Raw genomic sequence first — 22,533 nt, 5'->3', positions numbered from 1 at the left:
TACAGAGAGAGCGCGAGACAGAGAGAGAGCGCGACACAGAGAGAGAGCGCGACACAGAGAGAGAGCGCGACAGAGAGAGAGCGCGACACAGAGAGCGCGACACAGAGAGAGAGCGCGACACAGAGAGAGAGCGCGACACAGAGAGAGAGCGCGACACAGAGAGAGAGCGCGACACAGAGAGAGAGCGCGACACAGAGAGAGAGCGCGACACAGAGAGAGAGCGCGACACAGAGAGAGAGCGCGACACAGAGAGAGAGCGCGACACAGAGAGAGAGCGCGACACAGAGAGAGAGCGCGACACAGAGAGAGAGCGCGACACAGAGAGAGCGTGACAGAGTGAGCTCTCCGTGTCGATCGCTCTCTCTCCGTGTCGCTCTCTCTCTCTCTCCGTGTCGCTCGCTCTCTCTCTCTCCGTGTCGCTCTCTCTCTCCGTGTCGCTCGCTCTCACTGGGTCGCTCGCTTTCTCTCTGTCGCTCTCTCTCTGTCGCTCGCTCTCTCACTGTCGTGCTCTCTCTCTCACTGTCGTGCTCTCTCTCTCTGTGTCGCTCGCTCTCCCTGTGTCACTCGCTCTCTCCATCCGTGTCGCTCTCTCTCTCCATGTCGCTCGCTCGCTCTCTCCGTGTCGATCGCTCTCTCTCTCCGTGTCGATCGCTCTCTCTCTCCGTGCTGATCGCTCTCTCTCTCTTTGTGCCGATCGCTCTCTCTCTTTGTGCCGACGCTCTCTCTCTTTGTGCCGACGCTCTCTCTCTCTTTGTGCCGATCGCTCTCTCTCTGTCGCTCGCTCTGTGTCGCTCGCTCTCTCTGTCGCTCTCTCTCTCTCTCTGTGTGTGTTGTTCGCTCCCTCTCTGTGTGTCGTTCGCTCTCTCTGCCGCGCTCTCTGTCGCGCTCGCTCTGTGTTGCGCTCTGTCTGTCGTGCTCTCCCCCTCTCTGTGTCATTCTCTCTCTCTGTCGCTCGCTCTCTGTGTCGCTCGCTCTCTCTCTCTGTGTCGCTCGCTCTCTCGATGTCGCTCGCTCGCTCTCTGTGTCGCGCTCTCTCTCTGTGTCGCTCGCTCTCTCTCTGTGTCGCTCGCTCTGTGTCGCTCTCTCTCTGTGTCGCTCGCTCTCTGTGTTGCTCTCTCTCTCTCTGTGTCGCTCGCTCTCTCTCTGTGTCGCTCGCTGTTTCTCTCTCTCTGTCACTCTCTCTCTCTGTCGCGCGCTCTCTCTGTGTCGCGCTCTCTCTCTCTGTGTCGCGCTCGCTTTCTCTCTTTTGCGCTCGCTCTGTGGCGCTCTCTCTCTGTGTCACACTCTCTCTGTCGCGCTCTCCCCCTGTGTCGCTCGCTCTCTCTCTGTGTCGCTCTCTCTCTCTCTGTGTCGCTCTCTCTCTCTGTCGCTCTCTCTCTCTGTCGCTCTCTCTCTCTGTCGCTCTCTCCTCTCTCTGTCGCTCTCTCTCTCTCTGTCGCTCTCTCTCCCTCTGTGTCGCTCTCTCTCCCTCTGTGTCGCTCTCTCTGTCGCTCTCTCTCTCTGTCGCTCTCTGTCGCGCTCTCTGTCGCTCTCTCTCTGTGTCGCGCTCTCTCTCTGTGTCGCGCTTGCTCTCTCTCTGTGTCGCGCTCTCTCTCTGTGTCGCGCTCGCTCTCTGTGTCGCGCTCGCTCTCTCTCTGTGTCGCTCTCTCTGTGTCGCTCTCTCTCTGTGTCGCGCTCTCTCTGTGTCGCGCTCTCTCTGTGTCGCGCTCTCTGTGTCGCGCTCTCTCTGTGTCGCGCTCTCTCTGTGTCGCGCTCTCTCTCTCTCTGTGTCGCACTCTCTCTCTCTGTCGCGCTCTCTCTCTCTGTGTCGCTTCCTCTCTCTCTCTGTGTCGCGCTCTCTCTCTGTGTCGCGCTCTCTCTCTGTGTCGCGCTCTCTCTCTGTGTCGCGCTCTCTCTCTGTGTCGCGCTCTCTCTCTGTGTCGCGCTCTCTCTCTGTGTCGCGCTCTCTCTCTGTGTCGCGCTCTCTCTCTGTGTCGTTCGCTCTCTCTCTGTGTCGCTCGCTCTCTCTCTGTGTCGCTCGCTCTCTCTCTGTGTCGCTCGCTCTCTCTGTGTCGCGCTCGCTCTCTCTGTGTCGCGCTCGCTCTCTGTGTCGCGCTCGCTCTCTGTGTCGCGCTCGCTCTCTGTGTCGCGCTCGCTCTCTCTCTGTGTCGCTCTCTCTGTGTCGCTCTCTCTCTGTGTCGCGCTCTCTCTGTGTCGCGCTCTCTCTGTGTCGCGCTCTCTCTGTGTCGCGCTCTCTGTGTCGCGCTCTCTCTGTGTCGCGCTCTCTCTGTGTCGCGCTCTCTCTCTCTCTGTGTCGCACTCTCTCTCTGTGTCGCTTGCGCTCTCTCTCTGTGTCGCGCTCTCTCTCTGTGTCGCGCTCTCTCTCTGTGTCGCGCTCTCTCTCTGTGTCGCGCTCTCTCTCTGTGTCGCGCTCTCTCTCTGTGTCGCGCTCTCTCTCTGTGTCGCGCTCTCTCTCTGTGTCGCGCTCTCTCTCTGTGTCATTCGCTCTCTCTCTGTGTCGCTCGCTCTCTCTCTGTGTCGCTCGCTCTCTCTGTGTCGCTCGCTCTCTCTGTGTCGCTCGCTCTCTCTGTGTCGCGCTCGCTCTCTGTGTCGCGCTCGCTCTCTGTGTCGCGCTCGCTCTCTGTGTCGCGCTCGCTCTCTGTGTCGCGCTCGCTCTCTGTGTCGCGCTCGCTCTCTGTCTCTCTCTCTCTGTGTCGCTCGCTCTCTGTCACACTCTCTCTCTGTCGCTCGCTCTCTGTCGCTCGCTCTCGCTCTCTGTGTCGTGCTCGCTCTGTGTCGCTCTCTGTGTTGCTCTCTCTTTCTCTGTATCGCTCGCTCTCTCTCTGTGTCACTCTCTCTCTCTGTGTCGCTCGCTCTCTCTCTCTGTGTCGCTCGCTCTCTCTCTCTGTGTCGCTCGCTCTCTCTCTCTGTGTCGCTCGCTCTCTCTGTGTCGCTCTCTCTCTCTCTGTGTCGCTCGCTCTCTCTCTCTGTGTCGCTCTCTCTCTCTCTGTTGGCTCGCTCTCTCTCTGTCGCTCGCTCTCTCTCTGTCGCTCGCTCTCTGTGTCGCTCGCTCTCTGTGAGAGAGAGAGCGCGACACAGAGAGAGAGCGCGACACAGAGAGAGAGCGCGACACAGAGAGAGAGCGCGACACAGAGAGAGCGTGACAGAGTGAGCTCTCCGTGTCGATCGCTCTCTCTCCGTGTCGCTCTCTCTCTCTCTCCGTGTCGCTCGCTCTCTCTCTCTCCGTGTCGCTCTCTCTCTCCGTGTCGCTCGCTCTCACTGGGTCGCTCGCTTTCTCTCTGTCGCTCTCTCTCTGTCGCTCGCTCTCTCACTGTCGTGCTCTCTCTCTCACTGTCGTGCTCTCTCTCTCTGTGTCGCTCGCTCTCCCTGTGTCACTCGCTCTCTCCATCCGTGTCGCTCTCTCTCTCCATGTCGCTCGCTCGCTCTCTCCGTGTCGATCGCTCTCTCTCTCCGTGTCGATCGCTCTCTCTCTCCGTGCTGATCGCTCTCTCCCTCTTTGTGCCGATCGCTCTCTCTCTTTGTGCCGACGCTCTCTCTCTTTGTGCCGACGCTCTCTCTCTCTTTGTGCCGATCGCTCTCTCTCTGTCGCTCGCTCTGTGTCGCTCGCTCTCTCTGTCGCTCTCTCTCTCTCTCTCTGTGTGTGTTGTTCGCTCCCTCTCTGTGTGTCGTTCGCTCTCTCTGCCGCGCTCTCTGTCGCGCTCGCTCTGTGTTGCGCTCTGTCTGTCGTGCTCTCCCCCTCTCTGTGTCATTCTCTCTCTCTGTCGCTCGCTCTCTGTGTCGCTCGCTCTCTCTCTCTGTGTCGCTCGCTGTTTCTCTCTCTCTGTCACTCTCTCTCTCTGTCGCGCGCTCTCTCTGTGTCGCGCTCTCTCTCTCTGTGTCGCGCTCGCTTTCTCTCTTTTGCGCTCGCTCTGTGGCGCTCTCTCTCTGTGTCACACTCTCTCTGTCGCGCTCTCCCCCTGTGTCGCTCGCTCTCTCTGTGTCGCTCTCTCTCTCTGTGTCGCTCTCTCTCTGTGTCGCTCTCTCTCTCTGTCGCTCTCTCTCTCTGTCGCTCTCTCTCTCTGTCGCTCTCTCTCTCTCTGTCGCTCTCTCTCCCTCTGTGTCGCTCTCTCTCCCTCTGTGTCGCTCTCTCTGTCGCTCTCTCTCTCTGTCGCTCTCTGTCGCGCTCTCTGTCGCTCTCTCTCTGTGTCGCGCTCTCTCTCTGTGTCGCGCTCGCTGTGTCGCGCTTGCTCTCTCTCTGTGTCGCGCTCTCTCTCTGTGTCGCGCTCGCTCTCTGTGTCGCGCTCGCTCTCTCTCTGTGTCGCTCTCTCTGTGTCGCTCTCTCTCTGTGTCGCTCTCTCTTTGTGTCGCGCTCTCTCTGTGTCGCGCTCTCTGTGTCGCGCTCTCTCTGTGTCGCGCTCTCTCTGTGTCGCGCTCTCTCTCTCTCTGTGTCGCACTCTCTCTCTCTGTCGCGCTCTCTCTCTCTGTGTCGCTTCCTCTCTCTCTCTGTGTCGCGCTCTCTCTCTGTGTCGCGCTCTCTCTCTGTGTCGCGCTCTCTCTCTGTCGCGCTCTCTCTCTGTGTCGCGCTCTCTCTCTGTGTCGCGCTCTCTCTCTGTGTCGCGCTCTCTCTCTGTGTCGCGCTCTCTCTCTGTGTCGTTCGCTCTCTCTCTGTGTCGCTCGCTCTCTCTCTGTGTCGCTCGCTCTCTCTCTGTGTCGCTCGCTCTCTCTGTGTCGCGCTCGCTCTCTCTGTGTCGCGCTCGCTCTCTGTGTCGCGCTCGCTCTCTGTGTCGCGCTCGCTCTCTGTGTCGCGCTCGCTCTCTCTCTGTGTCGCTCTCTCTGTGTCGCGCTCTCTCTGTGTCGCGCTCTCTCTGTGTCGCGCTCTCTCTGTGTCGCGCTCTCTCTGTGTCGCGCTCTCTCTGTGTCGCGCTCTCTGTGTCGCGCTCTCTCTGTGTCGCGCTCTCTCTCTCTCTGTGTCGCACTCTCTCTCTGTGTCGCTTGCGCTCTCTCTCTGTGTCGCGCTCTCTCTCTGTGTCGCGCTCTCTCTCTGTGTCGCGCTCTCTCTCTGTGTCGCGCTCTCTCTCTGTGTCGCGCTCTCTCTCTGTGTCGCGCTCTCTCTCTGTGTCGCGCTCTCTCTCTGTGTCGCGCTCTCTCTCTGTGTCATTCGCTCTCTCTCTGTGTCGCTCGCTCTCTCTCTGTGTCGCTCGCTCTCTCTGTGTCGCTCGCTCTCTCTGTGTCGCTCGCTCTCTCTGTGTCGCGCTCGCTCTCTCTGTGTCGCGCTCGCTCTCTGTGTCGCGCTCGCTCTCTGTGTCGCGCTCGCTCTCTGTGTCGCGCTCGCTCTCTGTGTCGCGCTCGCTCTCTGTGTCGCGCTCGCTCTCTGTGTCGCGCTCGCTCTCTGTCTCTCGCTCTCTGTGTCGCTCGCTCTCTGTCACGCTCTCTCTCTGTCGCTCGCTCTCTGTCGCTCGCTCTCGCTCTCTGTGTCGTGCTCGCTCTGTGTCGCTCTCTGTGTTGCTCTCTCTTTCTCTGTATCGCTCGCTCTCTCTCTGTGTCACTCTCTCTCTCTGTGTCGCTCGCTCTCTCTCTCTGTGTCGCTCGCTCTCTCTCTCTGTGTCGCTCGCTCTCTCTCTCTGTGTCGCTCGCTCTCTCTGTGTCGCTCTCTCTCTCTCTGTGTCGCTCGCTCTCTCTCTCTGTGTCGCTCTCTCTCTCTGTTGGCTCGCTCTCTCTCTGTCGCTCGCTCTCTGTCGCTCGCTCTCTGTGTCGCTCGCTCTCTGTGTCGCTCGCTCTCTGTCACGCTCGCTCTGTCGCGCTCTCGCTCTCTGTGTCATGCTCGCTCTGTGTCGCTCTCTCTGTGTTGCTCTCTCTGTCGCTCGCTCTTTCTCTGTGTCGCTCTCTCTCTGTGTCGCTTGCTCTTTCTCTCTCTCTGTGTCGCTCTCTCTCTCTGTGTCGCTCGCTCTTTTTCTGTGTCGCTCTCTCTTTCTCTCTGTGTCGCTCTCTCTCTCTCTGTGTCGCTCGCTCTCTCTCTCTCTGTGTCGCTCTCTCTCTCTCTCTGTCGCTCTCTCTCTGTCGCTCTCGCTCTGTGTCGCTCTCGCTCTGTGTCGCGCTTGCTCTCTCTCTGTGTCGCTCTCTCTCTGTGTCGCTCTTGCTCTCTCTGTTTTGGCTCGCTCTCTCTGTGTCGCGCTCTCTCTCTCTGTGTCGCTCGCTCTCTCTCTGTGTCGCTCGCTCTCTCTCTCTGTGTCGCTCTCTCTCTCTCTGTGTCGCTCTCTCTCTCTCTGTGTCGCTCTCTCTCTGTGTCGCTCTCTCTCTCTCTGTGTCGCTCGCTCTCTCTCTGTGTCGCTCGCTCTCTCTCTGTGTCGCTCGCTCTCTCTCTCTCTGTGTCGCTCTCTCTCTCTCTGTGTCGCTCTCTCTCTCTCTGTGTCGCTCTCTCTCTCTCTGTGTCGCTCTCTCTCTCTCTGTGTCGCTCGCTCTCTGTGTCGCTCGCTCTCTCTCTGTCGCTCGCTCTCTCTCTGTGTCGCTCTCTCTCTCTCTGTGTCGCTCGCTCTGTGTCGCGCGCTCTCTCTCTCTGTGTCGCGCGCTCGCTCTCTGTGTCACGCGCTCGCTCTCTGTGTCACGCGTTCGCTCGCCCCCTCTGTGCAGCGCTCGCCCCCTCTGTGCAGCGCTCGCCCCCTCTGTGCAGCGCTCGCCCCCTCTGTGCAGCGATCGCCCCCTCTGTGCAGCGATCGCCCCCTCTGTGCAGCGCTCGCCCCCTCTGTGCAGCGATCGCCCCCTCTGTGCAGCGATCGCCCCCTCTGTGCAGCGATCGCCCCCTCTGTGCAGCGATCGCCCCCTCTGTGCAGCGATCGCCCCCTCTGTGCAGCGCTCGCCCCCTCTGTGCAGCGCTCGCCCCCTCTGTGCAGCGATCGCCCCCTCTGTGCAGCGATCGCCCCCTCTGTGCAGCGATCGCCCCCTCTGTGCAGCGATCGCCCCCTCTGTGCAGCGATCGCCCCCTCTGTGCAGCGATCGCCCCCTCTGTGCAGCGATCGCCCCCTCTGTGCAGCGATCGCCCCCTCTGTGCAGCGATCGCCCCCTCTGTGCAGCGCTCGCCCCCCTCTGTGCAGCGCTCGCCCCCTCTGTGCAGCGCTCGCCCCCTCTGTGCAGCGCTCGCCCCCTCTGTGCAGCGCTCGCCCCCTCTGTGCAGCGCTCGCCCCCTCTGTGCGTCGCTCGCTCTCTCTCTGTGTCGCTCGCTCTCTCTCTGTGTCGCTCGCTCTCTCTCTGTGACGCTCGCTCTCTCTGTGACGCTCGCTCTCTCTCTGTGACGCTCGCTCTCTCTCTGTGACGCTCGCTCTCTCTCTGTGACGCTCGCTCTCTCTCTGTGACGCTCGCTCTCTCTCTGTCTCTGTGTCGCTCTCTCTCTCTCTCTGTCGCGCTCTCTCTCCCTGTGTCGCGCTCGCTCTCTCTGTGTCTCTCGCTCTCTCTGTGTCGCTCGCTCTCTCTCTCTGTGTCGCTCGCTTTCTCTCTCTGTCGGCTCTCTCTCTCTCTCTGTCGGATCGCTCTCTCTCTCCGTCGGCTCGCGCTCTCTCTGTGTCGCGCTCTCTCTCTGTCGCGCTCGCTCTCTCTGTCGCGCTCGCTCTCTCTGTCGCGCTCGCTCTCTCTGTCGCGCTCGCTCTCTCTGTCGCGCTCGCTCTCTCTGTCGCGCTCGCTCTCTCTCTGTCGCTCGCTCTCTCTCTGTCGCTCGCTCTCTGTCGCTCGCTCTCTGTGTCGTGCTCTCTGTGTCGTGCTCTCTGTGTCGTGCTCTCTGTGTCGTTCTCTCTCTCTGTCGCTCGCTCTTTCTCTGTGTCGCTCTCTCTCTCTGTGTCGCTTGCTCTTTCTCTCTCTCTGTGTCGCTCTCTCTCTCTCTGTGTCGCTCTCTCTCTCTCTGTGTCGCTCTCTCTCTCTCTGTGTCGCTCTCTTTCTCTCTGTGTCGCTCTCTTTCTCTCTGTGTCGCTCTTTCTCTCTGTGTCGCTCTCTCTTTCTCTCTGTGTCGCTCTCTCTCTCTCTGTGTCCCTCTCTCTCTCTCTCTCTGTGTCCCTCTCTCTCTCTGTCGCTCGCTCTTTCTCTCTCTCTCTGTGTCGCTCGCTCTTTTTCTGTGTTGCTCTCTCTCTCTGTGTGTGTCGCTCGCTCTCTCTGTGTCGCTCGCTCTTTCTCTCTCTCTGTGTCGCTCGCTCTTTCTCTCTCTCTGTGTCGCTCGCTCTTTCTCTCTCTCTGTGTCGCTCGCTCTTTCTCTCTCTCTGTGTCGCTCGCTCTTTCTCTCTCTCTGTGTCGCTCGCTCTTTCTCTCTCTCTGTGTCGCTCGCCCTTTCTCTCTCTCTGTGTCGCTCGCCCTTTCTCTCTCTCTGTGTCGCTCGCCCTTTCTCTCTCTCTGTGTCGCTCGCCCTTTCTCTCTCTCTGTGTCGCTCGCTCTTTCTCTCTCTCTCTGTCGCTCGCTCTTTCTCTCTCTCTCTGTCGCTCGCTCTTTCTCTCTCTCTCTGTCGCTCGCTCTTTCTCTCTCTCTCTGTCGCTCGCTCTTTCTCTCTCTCTCTGTCGCTCGCTCTTTCTCTCTCTGTGTGTCGCTCGCTCTCTCTCCCTCTGTCGCTCGCTCTTTCTCTCTCTGTCGCTCTCTCTCTCTCTCTGTCGCTCGCTCTCTCTCTCTCTGTCGCTCGCTCTCTCTCTCTCTGTCGCTCGCTCGCTCTCTGTCGCTTGCTCTCTCTCTCTCTCTGTCGCTCGCTCTTTCTCTCTCTCTCTGTCCCTCTCTCTCTCTGTGTCGCTCGCTCTTTCTCTCTCTGTGTCGCTCGCTCTTTCTCTCTCTGTGTCGCTCGCTCTTTCTCTCTCTGTGTCGCTCGCTCTTTCTCTCTCTGTGTCGCTCGCTCTTTCTCTCTCTGTGTCGCTCGCTCTTTCTCTCTCTCTCTGTGTCGCTCGCTCTTTCTCTCTCTCTCTGTGTCGCTCGCTCTCTCTCTTTCTGTCGCTCGCTCTTTCTCTCTCTGTGTCGCTCTCTTTCTCTGTGTCGCTCGCTCTTTTTCTGTGTCGCGCTCTCTCTCTCTCTCTGTGTCCCTCTCTCTCTGTGTCGCTCGCTCTTTCTCTCTCTCTCTGTGTCGCTCGCTCTTTCTCTGTGTCGCTCGCTCTTTCTCTCTCTCTCTGTCGCTCGCTCTTTCTCTCTCTCTGTCGCTCGCTCTTTCTCTCTCTCTGTGTCGCTCGCTCTTTCTCTCTCTCTGTGTCGCTCGCTCTTTCTCTCTCTCTGTCGCTCGCTCTTTCTCTCTCTCTCTGTGTCGCTCTCTCTCTCTCTGTGTCGCTCTCTCTCTGTGTCGCTCTCTCTCTCTGTCGCTCTCTCTCTCTGTGTCGCTCTCTCTCTCTGTGTCACTCTCTCTCTCTGTGTCACTCTCTCTCTCTCTGTCGCTCTCTCTCTCTCTGTCGCTCTCTCTCCCTCTGTGTCGCTCTCTCTCCCTCTGTGTCGCTCTCTCTGTCGCTCTCTCTCTGTCGCGCTCTCTGTCGCTCTCTCTCTGTGTCGCGCTCTCTCTCTGTGTCGCGCTCGCTGTGTCGCGCTTGCTCTCTCTCTGTGTCACGCTCTCTCTCTGTGTCGCGCTCGCTCTGTGTCGCGCGCGCTCTCTGTGTCGCGCGCGCTCTCTGTGTCGCGCGCGCTCGCTCTCTCTGTCGCGCTCTCTCTCTCTGTCGCGCTCGCTCTCTCTGTCGCGCTCGCTCTCTCTGTCGCGCTCGCTCTCTCTCTGTGTCGCGCTCTCTCTGTGTCGCGCTCTCTCTGTGTCGCGCTCTCTCTGTGTCGCACTCTCTCTGTGTCGCACTCTCTCTGTGTCGCACTCTCTCTGTGTCGCACTCTCTCTCTCTGTCGCACTCTCTCTCTGTCGCGCTCTCTCTCTCTGTCGCGCGCTCTCTCTCTGTCGCGCTCTCTCTCTGTGTCGCGCTCTCTCTCTGTGTCGCTTCCTCTCTCTCTCTGTGTCGCGCTCTCTCTCTGTGTCGCGCTCTCTCTCTGTGTCGCGCTCTCTCTCTGTGTCGCGCTCTCTCTCTGTGTCGTTCGCTCTCTCTCTGTGTCGTTCGCTCTCTCTCTGTGTCGTTCGCTCTCTCTCTGTGTCGTTCGCTCTCTCTCTGTGTCGTTCGCTCTCTCTCTGTGTCGTTCGCTCTCTCTCTCTGTGTCGCTCGCTCTCTCTCTCTGTGTCGCGCTCGCTCTCTCTGTGTCGCGCTCGCTCTCTCTGTGTCGCGCTCGCTCTCTGTGTCGCGCTCGCTCTCTGTGTCGCGCTCGCTCTCTGTGTCGCGCTCGCTCTCTGTGTCGCGCTCGCTCTCTGTGTCGCGCTCGCTCTCTCTGTCTCTCTCTCTCTGTGTCGCTCGCTCTCTGTCACGCTCTCTGTCGCTCGCTCTCTGTCGCTCGCTCACGCTCTCTGTGTCGTGCTCGCTCTGTGTCGCTCTCTGTGTTGCTCTCTCTTTCTCTGTATCGCTCGCTCTCTCTCTCTGTGTCACTCTCTCTCTCTCTGTGTCGCTCGCTCTCTCTGTGTCGCTCGCTCTCTCTGTGTCGCTCGCTCTCTCTGTGTCGCTCGCTCGCTCTCTCTGTGTCGCTCGCTCTCTCTGTGTCGCTCGCTCTCTCTGTGTCGCTCGCTCTCTCTGTGTCGCTCGCTCTCTCTCTCTGTGTCGCTCTCTCTCTCTGTTGGCTCGCTCTCTCTCTGTCGCTCGCTCTCTGTCGCTCTCTCTCTCTCTGTCGCTCGCTCTCTGTCGCTCGCTCTCTGTGTCGCTCGCTCTCTGTGTCGCTCGCTCTCTGTCACGCTCGCTCTCTGTCACGCTCGCTCTGTCGCGCTCTCGCTCTCTGTGTCGTGCTCGCTCTGTGTCGCTCTCTCTGTGTTGCTCTCTCTGTCGCTCGCTCTTTCTCTGTGTCGCTCTCTCTCTGTGTCGCTTGCTCTTTCTCTCTCTCTGTGTCGCTCTCTCTCTCTGTGTCGCTCTCTCTTTCTCTCTGTGTCGCTCTCTCTCTCTCTGTGTCGCTCGCTCTCTCTCTCTCTGTGTCGCTCGCTCTCTCTCTCTCTGTGTCGCTCGCTCTCTCTCTCTGTCGCTCTCTCTCTGTCGCTCTCGCTCTGTCGCTCTCGCTCTGTGTCGCTCTCGCTCTGTGTCGCGCTTGCTCTCTCTCTGTGTCGCTCTCTCTCTGTGTCGCTCTTGCTCTCTCTGTTTTGGCTCGCTCTCTCTGTGTCGCGCTCTCTCTCTCTGTGTCGCTCGCTCTCTCTCTCTGTGTCGCTCGCTCTCTCTCTCTGTGTCGCTCGCTCTCTCTCTCTGTGTCGCTCTCTCTCTCTCTGTGTCGCTCTCTCGCTCTCTGTGTCGCTCTCTCTCTGTGTCGCTCTCTCTCTCTCTGTGTCGCTCTCTCTCTCTCTGTGTCGCTCGCTCTCTCTCTGTGTCGCTCGCTCTCTCTCTGTGTCGCTCGCTCTCTCTCTGTGTCGCTCGCTCTCTCTCTGTGTCGCGCGCTCTCTCTCTGTGTCGCGCGCTCGCTCTCTGTGTCACGCGCTCGCTCTCTGTGTCACGCGTTCGCTCGCCCCCTCTGTGCAGCGCTCGCCCCCTCTGTGCAGCGCTCGCCCCCTCTGTGCAGCGCTCGCCCCCTCTGTGCAGCGCTCGCCCCCTCTGTGCAGCGATCGCCCCCTCTGTGCAGCGATCGCCCCCTCTGTGCAGCGATCGCCCCCTCTGTGCAGCGATCGCCCCCTCTGTGCAGCGATCGCCCCCTCTGTGCAGCGATCGCCCCCTCTGTGCAGCGATCGCCCCCTCTGTGCAGCGCTCGCCCCCTCTGTGCAGCGATCGCCCCCTCTGTGCAGCGATCGCCCCCTCTGTGCAGCGCTCGCCCCCTCTGTGCAGCGCTCGCCCCCTCTGTGCAGCGCTCGCCCCCTCTGTGCAGCGCTCGCCCCCTCTGTGCAGCGCTCGCCCCCTCTGTGCAGCGCTCGCCCCCTCTGTGCGTCGCTCGCTCTCTCTCTGTGTCGCTCGCTCTCTCTCTGTGACGCTCGCTCTCTCTCTGTGACGCTCGCTCTCTCTCTGTGACGCTCGCTCTCTCTCTGTGACGCTCGCTCTCTCTCTGTGACGCTCGCTCTCTCTCTGTCTCTGTGTCGCTCTCTCTCTCTCTCTGTCGCGCTCTCTCTCCCTGTGTCGCGCTCGCTCTCTCTGTGTCTCTCTCTCTCTGTGTCGCGCGCGCTCTCTCTCTGTCGCTCGCTCTCTCTCTGTGTCGCTCGCTCTCTCTCTGTGTCGCTCGCTCTCTCTCTGTGTCGCTCTCTCTCTCTCTGTGTCGCTCGCTCTCTCTGTGTCGCTCGCTCTCTCTCTCTGTGTCGCTCGCTCTCTCTCTCTGTGTCGCTCGCTCTCTCTCTCTGTGTCGCTCGCTTTCTCTCTCTGTCGGCTCTCTCTCTCTCTCTGTCGGATCGCTCTCTCTCTCCGTCGGCTCGCGCTCTCTCTGTGTCGCGCTCGCTCTCTCTGTCGCGCTCGCTCTCTCTGTCGCGCTCGCTCTCTCTGTCGCGCTCGCTCTCTCTGTGTCGCTCGCTCTCTCTGTGTCGCTCGCTCTCTCTGTCGCTCGCTCTCTCTGTGTCGCTCGCTCTCTGTCGCTCGCTCTCTGTCACACTCTCTCTGTCGCTCGCTCTCTGTGTCGTGCTCTCTGTGTCGTGCTCTCTGTGTCGTTCTCTCTCTCTGTCGCTCGCTCTTTCTCTGTGTCGCTCTCTCTCTCTGTGTCGCTTGCTCTTTCTCTCTCTCTGTGTCGCTCTCTCTCTGTGTCGCTCTCTCTCTCTCTGTGTCGCTCTCTCTCTCTCTGTGTCGCTCTCTCTCTCTGTGTCGCTCTCTTTCTCTGTGTCGCTCTCTCTTTCTCTCTGTGTCGCTCTCTCTCTCTCTCTGTGTCGCTCTCTCTCTCTCTCTGTGTCGCTCTCTCTCTCTCTCTGTGTCCCTCTCTCTCTCTGTCGCTCGCTCTTTCTCTCTCTCTCTGTGTCGCTCGCTCTTTTTCTGTGTCGCTCTCTCTCTCTGTGTGTGTCGCTCGCTCTCTCTGTGTCGCTCGCTCTTTCTCTCTCTCTGTGTCGCTCGCTCTTTCTCTCTCTCTGTGTCGCTCGCTCTTTCTCTCTCTCTGTGTCGCTCGCTCTTTCTCTCTCTCTGTGTCGCTCGCCCTTTCTCTCTCTCTGTGTCGCTCGCCCTTTCTCTCTCTCTGTGTCGCTCGCCCTTTCTCTCTCTCTGTGTCGCTCGCCCTTTCTCTCTCTCTGTGTCGCTCGCCCTTTCTCTCTCTCTGTGTCGCTCGCCCTTTCTCTCTCTCTGTGTCGCTCGCTCTTTCTCTCTGTCGCTCGCTCTTTCTCTCTCTCTCTGTCGCTCGCTCTCTCTCTCTCTCTGTCGCTCGCTCTCTCTCCCTCTGTCGCTCGCTCGCTCTCTCTCTCTGTCGCTCGCTCTCTCTCTCTGTCGCTCGCTCTCTCTCTCTGTCGCTCGCTCTCTCTCTGTCGCTCGCTCTCTCTCTGTCGCTCGCTCTCTCTCTGTCGCTCGCTCTCTCTCTGTCGCTCGCTCTCTCTGTCGCTCTCTCTCTCTCTGTCGCTCGCTCTCTCTCTCTGTCGCTCGCTCTCTCTCTCTGTCGCTCGCTCTCTCTCTCTGTCGCTCGCTCTTTCTCTCTCTGTCGCTCGCTCTTTCTCTCTCTCTCTGTCCCTCTCTCTCTCTGTGTCGCTCGCTCTTTCTCTCTGTGTCGCTCGCTCTTTCTCTCTCTGTGTCGCTCGCTCTTTCTCTCTCTGTGTCGCTCGCTCTTTCTCTCTCTGTGTCGCTCGCTCTTTCTCTCTCTGTGTCGCTCGCTCTTTCTCTCTCTGTGTCGCTCGCTCTCTCTCTCTCTCTCTGTGTCGCTCGCTCTCTCTCTTTCTGTCGCTCGCTCTCTCTCTTTCTGTCGCTCGCTCTTTCTCTCTCTGTGTCGCTCTCTTTCTCTGTGTCGCTCGCTCTTTTTCTGTGTCGCGCTCTCTCTCTCTCTCTGTGTCCCTCTCTCTCTGTGTCGCTCGCTCTTTCTCTCTCTCTCTGTGTCGCTCGCTCTTTCTCTCTCTCTCTGTGTCGCTCGCTCTTTCTCTGTGTCGCTCGCTCTTTCTCTCTCTCTCTGTCGCTCGCTCTTTCTCTCTCTCTGTCGCTCGCTCTTTCTCTCTCTCTGTGTCGCTCGCTCTTTCTCTCTCTCTCTGTCGCTCGCTCTTTCTCTCTCTCTCTGTGTCGCTCGCTCTTTCTCTCTCTCTCTGTCGCTCGCTCTCTCTCTCTCTGTGTCGCTCGCTCTCTCTCTCTCTCTGTGTCGCTCGCTCTTTCTCTCTCTCTCTGTCGCTCGCTCTTTTTCTGTGTCGCGCTCTCTCTCTCTCTGTGTCGCTCGCTCTGTGTCGCTCGCTCTTTTTCTGTGTCGCTCTCTCTCTCTCTCTCTCTCTCTGTGTCGCTCGCTCTTTCTCTCTCTCTGTGTCGCTCGCTCTTTCTCTCTCTCTGTGTCGCTTGCTCTCTCTCTGTCGCTCGCTCTCTCTCTCTGTCGCTCTCTCTCTCTGTCGCTCGCTCTCTCTCTCTGTCGCTCGCTCTCTCTCTCTGTCGCTCGCTCTTTCTCTCTCTCTCTGTCGTTCGCTCTTTCTCTCTCTCTGTCGCTCGCTCTTTCTCTCTCTCTCTCTGTCGCTTTCTCTCTCTTTCTCTGTCGCTCGCTCTTTCTCTCTCTCTCTCTGTCGCTCGCTCTCTTTCTCTCTGTCGCTCGCTCTCTTTCTCTCTGTCGCTCGCTCTCTCTCTCTCTGTCGCTCGCTCTCTCTCTCTGTCGCTCGCTCTTTCTCTCTCTCTCTGTCGCTCGCTCTTTCTCTCTCTCTCTCTGTCGCTCGCTCTTTCTCTCTCTCTCTCTGTCGCTCGCTCTTTCTCTCTCTCTCTCTGTCGCTCGCTCTTTCTCTCTCTCTCTCTGTCGCTCGCTCTTTCTCTCTCTCTCTCTGTCGCTCTCTCTCTCTCTCTCTCTGTGTCGCTCGCTCTTTCTCTCTCTCTCTCTCTGCCGCTCGCTCTTTCTCTCTCTCTCTCTCTGTCGCTCGCTCTCTCTCTCTCTCTCTGTGTCGCTCGCTCTTTCTCTCTCTCTCTCTGTGTCGCTCGCTCTCTCTCTCTGTGTTGCTCTCTCTCTGTGTTGCTCTCTCTCTGTGTTGCTCTCTCTCTGTGTTGCTCTCTCTCTGTGTTGCTCTCTCTCTGTGTTGCTCTCTCTCTGTGTTGCTCTCTCTCTGTGTCGCTCTCTCTCTGTGTCGCTCTCTCTCTCTGTGTCGCTCTCTTTCTCTGTGTCGCTCTCTCTCTCTGTGTCGCTCTCTCTCTCTGTGTCGCTCTCTCTCTCTGTGTCGCTCTCTCTCTCTGTGTCGCTCTCTCTCTCTGTGTCGCTCTCTCTCTCTGTGTCGCTCTCTCTCTCTGTGTCGCTCTCTCTCTCTCTGTGTCGCTCTCTCTCTCTCTGTGTCGCTCTCTCTCTGTGTCGCTCTCTCTCTGTGTCGCTCTCTCTCTGTGTCGCTCTCTCTCTGTGTCGCTCTTTCTCTCTCTGTCGCTCGCTCTTTCTCTCTCTGTCGCTCGCTGTTTCTCTCTGTGTCGCTCGCTCTTTCTCTCTCTCTCTGTGTCGCTCGCTCTTTCTCTCTCTCTCTGTGTCGTTCGCTCTTTCTCTCTCTCTCTGTCGCTCGCTCTTTTTCTGTGTCGCGCTCTCTCTCTCTCTGTGTCGCTCGCTCTGTGTCGCTCGCTCTTTTTCTGTGTTGCTCTCTCTCTCTCTCTGTGTCGCTCGCTTTTTCTGTGTCGCTCGCTCTTTCTCTCTCTCTGTGTCGCTCGCTCTTTCTCTCTCTCTGTGTCGCTCGCTCTTTCTCTCTCTCTGTGTCGCTCGCTCTTTCTCTCTCTCTCTCTGTCGCTCGCTCTTTCTCTCTCTCTCTCTGTCGCTCGCTCTTTCTCTCTCTCTCTCTGTCGCTCGCTCTTTCTCTCTCTCTGTGTCGCTCGCTCTTTCTCTCTCTCTCTGTCGCTCGCTCTCTCTCTCTGTCGCTCGCTCTTTCTCTCTCTCTCTCTGTCGCTCGCTCTTTCTCTCTCTCTCTCTGTCGCTCGCTCTCTCTCTCTCTCTCTGTCGCTCGCTCTTTCTCTCTCTCTCTCTGTCGCTCGCTCTTTCTCTCTCTCTCTCTCGCTCGCTCTTTCTCTCTCTCTCTCTCGCTCGCTCTTTCTCTCTCTCTCTCTGTTGCTCGCTCTTTCTCTCTCTGTCGCTCGCTCTTTCTCTCTCTCTGTCGCTCGCTCTTTCTCTCTCTCTCTGTGTCGCTCGCTCTTTCTCTCTCTCTCTCTGTGTCGCTCACTCTCTCTGTGTCGCTCGCTCTCTCTGTGTCGCTCGCTCTCTCTGTGTCGCTCGCTCTCTCTGTGTCGCTCGCTCTCTCTGTGTCGCTCGCTCTCTCTGTGTCGCTCGCTCTCTCTGTGTCGCTCGCTCTCTCTGTGTCGCTCGCTCTTTCTCTCTCTCTGTGTCGCTCGCTCTTTCTCTCTCTCTCTGTGACGCTCGCTCTTTCTTTCTGTCGCTTGCTCTTTCTCTCTCTCTCTGTGTCGCTCTCTCTGTGTCCCTCTCTCTCTCTGTGTCGCTCGCTCTTTCTCTCTCTGTGTCGCACTCTCTCTCTGTGTCGCTCGCTCTTTCTCTCTCTCTGTGTCGCTCGCTCTCTCTGTCGCTCGCTCTTTCTCTCTCTCTGTGTCGCTCGCTCTCTGTGTCGCTCGCTCTCTCTGTCGCTCGCTCTTTCTCTCTCTCTGTGTCGCTCGCTCTTTCTCTCTCTCTCTGTCGCTCGCTCTTTCTCTCTCTCTGTGTCGCTCGCTCTTTCTCTCTCTCTGTGTCGCTCGCTCTTTCTCTCTCTCTGTGTCGCTCGCTCTTTCTCTCTCTCTGTGTCGCTCGCTCTTTCTCTCTCTCTGTGTCGCTCGCTCTTTCTCTCTCTCTGTGTCGCTCGCTCTTTCTCTCTCTCTGTGTCGCTCGCTCTTTCTCTCTCTCTGTGTCGCTCGCTCTTTCTCTCTCTCTGTGTCGCTCGCTCTTTCTCTCTCTCTGTGTCGCTCGCTCTTTCTCTCTCTCTGTGTCGCTCGCTCTTTCTCTCTCTCTGTGTCGCTCGCTCTTTCTCTCTCTCTGTGTCGCTCGCTCTTTCTCTCTCTCTGTGTCGCTCGCTCTTTCTCTCTCTCTGTGTCGCTCGCTCTTTCTCTCTCTCTGTGTCGCTCGCTCTTTCTCTCTCTCTGTGTCGCTCGCTCTTTCTCTCTCTCTGTGTCGCTCGCTCTCTCTCTCTCTCTGTGTCGCTCGCTCTCTCTCTCTCTCTGTGTCGCTCGCTCTCTCTCTCTCTCTGTGTCGCTCGCTCTCTCTCTCTCTGTGTCGCTCGCTCTCTCTCTCTCTGTCGCTCGCTCTCTCTCTCTCTGTGTCGCTCGCTCTCTCTCTCTCTCTGTGTCGCTCGCTCTCTCTCTCTCTGTCGCTCGCTCTTTCTCTCTCTCTCTGTGTCGCTCGCTCTTTCTCTCTCTCTCTGTGTCGCTCGCTCTTTCTCTCTCTCTCTGTGTCGCTCGCTCTTTCTCTCTCTCTCTGTGTGTGTTGCTCTCTCTCTCTGTGTCGCTCGCTCTCTCTCTCTCTGTGTCGCTCGCTCTTTCTCTCTCTCTGTGTCGCTCGCTCTTTCTCTCTCTCTCTGTGTCGCTCGCTCTTTCTCTCTCTCTCTCTGTGTGTTGCTCTCTCTCTCTGTGTCGCTCGCTCTCTCTCTCTCTGTGTCGCTCGCTCTTTCTCTCTCTCTGTGTCGCTCGCTCTTTCTCTCTGTGTCGCTCGCTCTTTCTCTCTGTGTCGCTCGCTCTTTCTCTCTCTGTGTCGCTCGCTCTTTTTCTGTGTCGCGCTCTCTCTCTGTGTCCCTCTCTTTCTCTCTGTGTCACTCGCTCTTTCTCTCTCTGTGTCGCTCTCTCTCTCTGTGTGGCTCGCTCTTTCTCTCTCTGTGTCGCTCGCTCTTTCTCTCTGTCGCTCGCTCTTTCTCTCTCTCTCTGTCGCTCGCTCTTTCTCTCTCTGTGTCGCTCGCTCTTTCTCTCTCTCTGTGTCGCTCGCTCTTTCTCTCTCTCTGTGTCGCTCGCTCTTTCTCTCTCTCTGTGTCGCTCGCTCTTTCTCTCTCTCTCTGTCGCTCGCTCTTTCTCTCTCTCTCTGTCGCTCGCTCTTTCTCTCTCTCTCTGTCGCTCGCTCTTTCTCTCTCTCTCTGTCGCTCGCTCTTTCTCTCTGTGTGTCGCTCGCTCTCTCTCCCTCTGTCGCTCGCTCTTTCTCTCTGTCGCTCGCTCTCTCTCTCTGTCGCTCGCTCTCTCTCTCTGTCGCTCGCTCTCTCTGTCGCTCGCTCTCTCTCTCTGTCGCTCGCTCTTTCTCTCTCTGTCGCTCTTTCTCTCTCTGTCGCTCTTTCTCTCTCTGTCGCTCGCTCTTTCTCTCTCTCTGTCGCTCGCTCTTTCTCTCTCTCTGTGTCTCTCGCTCTCTCTCTCTGTGTCGCTCGCTCTTTCTCTCTGTGTCGCTCGCTCTTTCTCTCTCTCTGTCGCTCGCTCTTTCTCTCTCTCTGTCGCTCGCTCTTTCTCTCTCTCTGTCGCTCGCTCTCTCTCTCTCTGTGTCGCTCGCTCTTTCTCTCTGTATCACTCGCTCTTTCTCTCTCTCTGTGTCGCTCGCTCTCTCTCTGTCGCTTGCTCTTTCTCTCACTGTGTCGCTCTCTTTCTCTGTGTCACTCGCTCTTTTTCTGTGTCGCGCTCTCTCTCTCTGTGTCCCTCTCTCTCTGTGTCGCTCGCTCTTTCTCTCTCTCTCTGTGTCGCTCTCTCTCTCTGTGTCGCTAGCTCTTTTTCTGTGTCGCTCTCTCTCTCTGTGTGTGTCGCTCTCTCTCTCTCTCTGTGTGTCGCTCGCTCTTTCTCTCTCTCTGTGTCGCTCGCTCTTTCTCTCTCTGTGTCGCTCGCTCTTTCTCTCTCTCTCTGTCGCTCGCTCTTTCTCTCTCTCTCTGTCGCTCGCTCTTTCTCTCTCTCTCTGTCGCTCGCTCTTTCTCTCTCTCTCTCTGTCGCTCGCTCTTTCTCTCTCTCTCTCTGTCGCTCGCTCTTTCTCTCTCTCTCTGTGTCGCTCTCTCTCTGTGTCGCTCTCTCTCTGTGTCGCTCTCTCTCTCTGTGTCGCTCTCTCTCTCTGTGTCGCTCTCTCTCTCTGTGTCGCTCTCTCTCTCTGTGTCGCTCGCTCTCTCTGTGTCGCTCGCTCTCTCTGTGTCGCTCGCTCTCTGTGTTGCGCTCTCTCTGTGTCGCTCTCTCTCTCTCTCTCTCTCTCTCTGTGTCGCTCGCTCTTTCTCTCTTTCTGTCGCTTGCTCTTTCTCTCTCTCTCTCTGTGTCGCTCTCTCTGTGTCCCTCTCTCTCTCTGTGTCGCTCGCTCTTTCTCTCTCTGTGTCGCACTCTCTCTCTGTGTCGCTCGCTCTTTCTCTCTCTCTGTGTCGCTCGCTCTCTCTGTCGCTCGCTCTTTCTCTCTCTCTCTCTGTGTCGCTCGCTCTTTCTCTCTCTCTCTGTGTGTCGCTCGCTCTTTCTCTCTCTCTCTGTGTCGCTCGCTCTTTCTCTCTCTCTCTGTGTTGCTCTCTCTCTGTGTCGCTCGCTCTTTCTCTCTCTCTCTGTGTCGCTCGCTCCTTCTCTCTCTCTCTGTCGCTCGCTCTTTCTCTCTCTCTCTGTCGCTCGCTCTTTCTCTCTCTCTCTGTCGCTCGCTCTTTCTCTCTCTCTCTGTCGCTCGCTCTTTCTCTCTCTCTCTGTCGCTCGCTCTTTCTCTCTCTCTCTGTCGCTCGCTCTTTCTCTCTCTCTCTGTCGCTCGCTCTTTCTCTCTCTCTCTGTCGCTCGCTCTTTCTCTCTCTCTCTGTCGCTCGCTCTTTCTCTCTGTCGCTCGCTCTTTCTCTCTCTCTCTCTGTCGCTCGCTCTTTCTCTCTCTCTCTCTGTCGCTCGCTCTTTCTCTCTCTCTCTCTGTCGCTCGCTCTTTCTCTCTCTCTCTCTCTCTGTCGCTCGCTCTTTCTCTCTCTCTCTGTGTCGCGCGCTCTTTCTCTCTCTCTCTGTGTCGCTCGCTCTTTCTCTCTCTCTCTGTGTCGCTCGCTCTTTCTCTCTCTCTCTGTCGCTCGCTCTCTCTGTGTCGCTCACTCTTTCTCTCTCTCTGTGTCGCTCGCTCTTTCTCTCTGTGTCGCTCGCTCTTTCTCTCTCTCTCTGTGTCGCTCGCTCTTTCTCTCTCTCTCTGTGTCGCTCGCTCTCTCTCTCTCTCTGTGTCGCTCGCTTTTTCTCTCTCTCTCTGTGTCGCTCGCTCTTTCTCTCTTTCTGTCACTTGCTCTCTCTGTCGCTCTCTCTGTGTCGTGCTCTCTCTCTCTGTGTCCCTCTCTCTCTTTCTCTCTCTGTGTCGCTCTCTCTCTCTGTGCCGCTCTCTCTCTCTCTCTGTGTCGCTCTTTCTCTCTCTCTCTGTGTCGCTCGCTCTTTCTCTCTCTCTGTGTCGCTCGCTCTTTCTCTCTCTCTGTGTCGCTCGCTCTTTCTCTCTCTCTCTGTGTCGCTCGCTCTTTCTCTCTCTCTCTGTGTCGCTCGCTCTTTCTCTCTCTCTGTCGCTCGCTCTTTCTCTCTCTCTGTCGCTCGCTCTTTCTCTCTCTCTGTCGGTCGCTCTTTCTCTCTCTGTCGCTCGCTCTTTCTCTCTCTGTCGCTCGCTCTTTCTCTCTCTGTCGCTCGCTCTTTCTCTCTCTGTCGCTCGCTCTTTCTCTCTCTGTCGCTCGCTCTTTCTCTCTCACTCTGTGTCGCTCGCTCTTTCTCTCTCTCTGTGTCGCTCGCTCTTTCTCTCTTTCTGTCACTTGCTCTTTCTCTCTGTGTCGCTCGCTCTGTGTCGCTCGCTCTTTTTCTGTGTCGCGCTCTCTCTCTCTCTCTGTGTCCCTCTCTCTCTGTGCCGCTCGCTCTTTCTCTCTGTGTCGCTCTCTCTCTCTGTGCCGCTCGCTCTTTCTCTCTCTGTGTCGCTCTCTCTCTCTGTGTCGCTCGCTCTTTCTCTCTCTCTCTCTGTGTCGCTCGCTCTTTCTCTCTCTCTCTGTGTCGCTCGCTCTCTCTGTGTCGCTCGCTCTTTCTCTCTCTCTGTGTCGCTCGCTCTTTCTCTCTCTCTGTGTCGCTCGCTCTTTCTCTCTCTCTCTGTCGCGCTCGCTCTTTCTCTCTCTCTCTGTCGCGCTCGCTCTTTCTCTCTCTCTCTGTCGCGCTCGCTCTTTCTCTCTCTCTGTCGCTCGCTCTTTCGCTCTCTCTCTCTGTCGCTCGCTCTTTCGCTCTCTCTCTCTGTCGCGCTCGATCTTTCTCTCTCTCTGTCGCGCTCGCTCTTTCTCTCTGTCGCTCGCTCTTTCTCTCTCTCTGTCGCTCGCTCTTTCTCTCTCTCTCTGTCGCTCGCTCTTTCTCTCTCTCTGTGTCGCTCGCTCTTTCTCTCTCTCTCTGTGTCGCTCTCTCTCTCTCTGTGTCGCTCGCTCTCTCTCTCTGTGTCGCTCGCTCGCTCTTTCTCTCTCTCTCTGTCGCTCGCTCACTCTCTCTCTCTCTCTCTCTCTGTGTCGCTCGCTCTTTCTCTCTCTCTCTGTCGCTCGCTCTTTCTCTCTCTCTCTGTCGCTCGCTCTTTCTCTCTCTCTCTGTCGCTCGCTCTTTCTCTCTCTCTCTGTCGCTCGCTCTTTCTCTCTCTCTCTGTCGCTCGCTCTTTCTCTCTCTCTCTGTCGCTCGCTCTTTCTCTCTCTCTCTGTCGCTCGCTCTTTCTCTCTCTCTCTGTCGCTCGCTCTTTCTCTCTCTCTCTGTCGCTCGCTCTTTCTCTCTCTCTCTGTCGCTCGCTCTTTCTCTCTCTCTCTGTCGCTCGCTCTTTCTCTCTCTCTCTGTCGCTCGCTCTTTCTCTCTGTGTGTCGCTCGCTCTCTCTCCCTCTGTCGCTCGCTCTTTCTGTCGCTCGCTCTCTCTCTCTGTCGCTCGCTCTCTCTCTCTGTCGCTCGCTCTCTCTCTCTGTCGCTCGCTCTTTCTCTCTGTCGCTCGCTCTCTCTCTCTGTCGCTCGCTCTTTCTCTCTCTCTCTCTGTCGCTCGCTCTCTCTCTGTCGCTCGCTCTTTCTCTCTCTCTCTGTCGCGCTCGCTCTTTCTCTCTCTCTCTGTCGCGCTCGCTCTTTCTCTCTCTCTCTGTCGCGCTCGCTCTTTCTCTCTCTCTCTGTCGCGCTCGCTCTTTCTCTCTCTCTGTCGCTCGCTCTTTCTCTCTCTCTGTCGCTCGCTCTTTCTCTCTCTCTCTGTGTCGCTCGCTCTTTCTCTCTCTGTGTCGCTCGCTCTTTCTCTCTCTCTGTGTCGCTCGCTCTTTCTCTCTCTCTGTGTCGCTCGCTCTTTCTCTCTCTCTGTGTCGCTCGCTCTTTCTCTCTCTCTGTGTCGCTCGCTCTTTCTCTCTCTCTGTGTCGCTCGCTCTTTCTCTCTCTCTGTGTCGCTCGCTCTTTCTCTCTCTCTGTGTCGCTCGCTCTTTCTCTCTCTCTGTGTCGCTCGCTCTTTCTCTCTGTGTCGCTCGCTCTTTCTCTCTGTGTCGCTCGCTCATTCTCTCTGTGTCGCTCGCTCTTTCTCTCTCTGTGTCGCTCGCTCTTTCTCTCTTTCTGTCACTTGCTCTTTCTCTCTGTGTCGCTCTCTCTGTGTCGCTCGCTCTTT

At 57.8% G+C, this 22,533-nt stretch overlaps 1 protein-coding gene across 1 annotated transcript; it reads right to left on the bottom strand.

Moving 5' to 3' along the window:
* Window positions 1-560: 560 nt before the first annotated feature.
* On the bottom strand, window positions 561-3,749 carry LOC136601930 (octapeptide-repeat protein T2-like). Its single transcript, XM_066588852.1, has 2 exons — window positions 3,420-3,749; window positions 561-821 (listed from the first exon to the last, which is right to left on the bottom strand). Exons 1-2 carry the CDS (start codon window positions 3,747-3,749, stop codon window positions 561-563), a joined length of 591 nt encoding a protein of 196 aa, XP_066444949.1.
* Window positions 3,750-22,533: the final 18,784 nt, after the last annotated feature.

This window comes from Eleutherodactylus coqui, unplaced genomic scaffold (genome assembly GCF_035609145.1).
Source record: "Eleutherodactylus coqui strain aEleCoq1 unplaced genomic scaffold, aEleCoq1.hap1 HAP1_SCAFFOLD_467, whole genome shotgun sequence".
In the NCBI taxonomy this organism is placed as follows: domain Eukaryota; kingdom Metazoa; phylum Chordata; class Amphibia; order Anura; family Eleutherodactylidae; genus Eleutherodactylus; species Eleutherodactylus coqui.
The sequence above is the reverse complement of the archived record's forward strand: the minus strand, read 5'-3'. Positions and strand labels throughout refer to the sequence as shown.